The 1,762-nt window shown below is 42.1% G+C and overlaps 1 protein-coding gene across 1 annotated transcript in view; it reads right to left on the reverse strand.

Moving 5' to 3' along the window:
• The window catches only part of EPG5 (ectopic P-granules 5 autophagy tethering factor), a 161,641-nt gene that overhangs the window by 20,368 nt on the left and 139,511 nt on the right, over positions 1–1,762 (reverse strand). Inside the window, exon 36 of the mRNA XM_024132235.3 lies at positions 1,083–1,258. Within this exon, the coding sequence (XP_023988003.1) occupies positions 1,083–1,258 (176 nt within the window). The remainder of the gene's footprint in view (positions 1–1,082; positions 1,259–1,762) is intronic.

The raw sequence follows: 1,762 nt of genomic DNA on the forward strand, positions 1-1,762 counted from the left end.
TCCACCTGCTAATGCAGGAGACACAGGTTAGAGCCCTGGTCCAGGAAGATCCCACATGCCGCGGAGCAACTAAGCCCGTGCACCACAACTACTGAGCCTGTGCTCTAGAGTCCACGTGCCACAACTACTGAAGCCCGCGCGCCTAGAGCCCGTGCTCTGCAACAAGAGAAGCCACTGCAATGAGAAGCCCACGCACCACAATGAAGAGTAGGCCCTGCTCGCAGCAACTGGAGAAAGCCCGCACAGAGCAACAAAGACCCAACGCAGCCAAAAATAAACAAATAAATAATAAATTTTTTTTTTAAAAAGCACTTACAAGTGTCTCAATAATAAATGTGAATTAGGTTATGAGTAAACACAAATGAACTGGTGACTATGAACAAATAAACTGAAATGATCATAAAAAGCTAAGACAAGGTTAAAGGGTTTTTTAAAACAAAAACTTAAGAACAACAGAAATGCCTGACTGGTATGCAAGTGACACTACTGTACCTGTTTTCTGTAACTATTGCTTCTACTGCAAAAACTCCCGCACATTTACTGGGACTTCTTCCAGGCCATTTCAGGTCTTTTATATGATTATGATGCATTACTGGTTGTTACAATGTACTTCTGTCTCCTACAACCTAATATCCCCTTACATAACTGCTTAAAGAAACTAATGGTTTGAGTACCAATTTACATTCTACTTAAATAGAACATTTAACAAGACATTAACATTAACAGTTTTAATGATACTATCCTAGAAAAACACGCATTCACAGAAACGCCAAGATTGAGTGTGACAAAGTGATTAAACTATGTATTCATATGACAATATCACTGAAGTCTAGGGGATGACTGTCATATTACAGACAAAAATCTTTCTCTGGGCTTTAAAAATGGTCCTGTAAATGCTGTCCAGTCATCTACCGACACAGTGAAATGATGTCCATAGGATGCTGCTTTACACAAGCACCGTCTGGGCGATACAGAATTCGTGCAGGGTCCACACTGTCACCCACTGCAACTGGGCCTGAAACCCACAGTGAACAGGTTGCTCCCAAGAAGCCAGGCTGTGACACAGAGAATGAAGGGCTTACCTTGAAGAAGGCCTCCATGAGCATCTGGTCAGGATGCAGGTCCCTCCATGGGAGTTTCTGGTAGGCACTGTGAAAAGCATACAGAATGAACTCTGGCATTTTGGGTGCTGTACATGCTTCACAATAATGTATCAGGTGTAACCGAAGGGCTCCGTCATCACCGGGCAAGAGCTTATCTAAAATTGAAAAAGAAAACAGAGCTGAAGACCTTTTGGTTTATCTTTAAAACAAATAAGTAAAAAACTAACACAAAACACAAATTTGAACAAACAGTCTAAAACCTAACTTTCTCAATAATTACCCAGTTTCAAAGATTTTCACATACCAGGGAAAAAAGTGATGGCAGAGTAATAATAAAGAATGGTAACTTACTTACTAGGGTAACTGGAAGGAGCAGCTGGTGTGAGGGAGATAACAGGGGTGAACAGTTTTTCTCTAAAACTCCTAAATATATGACTTTTTAACTCAAATACACTTCCACAACCACAACCAACTCTAGGCATCCCTTCAGTCTGTTGCCTTCAGCACAAATTCAGTCTCATGCATTTGATACCTCATTCATTTGGCACCTTGGAGAAACTGAATGTTCCTCAAAAGGAAATGTTGGGCTTCCCTGGTGGTGCAGTGGTTGAAAGTCCGCCTGCCGACGCAGGGGACACGGGTTCGTGCCCTGGTCTGGG

Source organism: Physeter macrocephalus, chromosome 19 (assembly GCF_002837175.3).
Source record: "Physeter macrocephalus isolate SW-GA chromosome 19, ASM283717v5, whole genome shotgun sequence".
In the NCBI taxonomy this organism is placed as follows: domain Eukaryota; kingdom Metazoa; phylum Chordata; class Mammalia; order Artiodactyla; family Physeteridae; genus Physeter; species Physeter macrocephalus.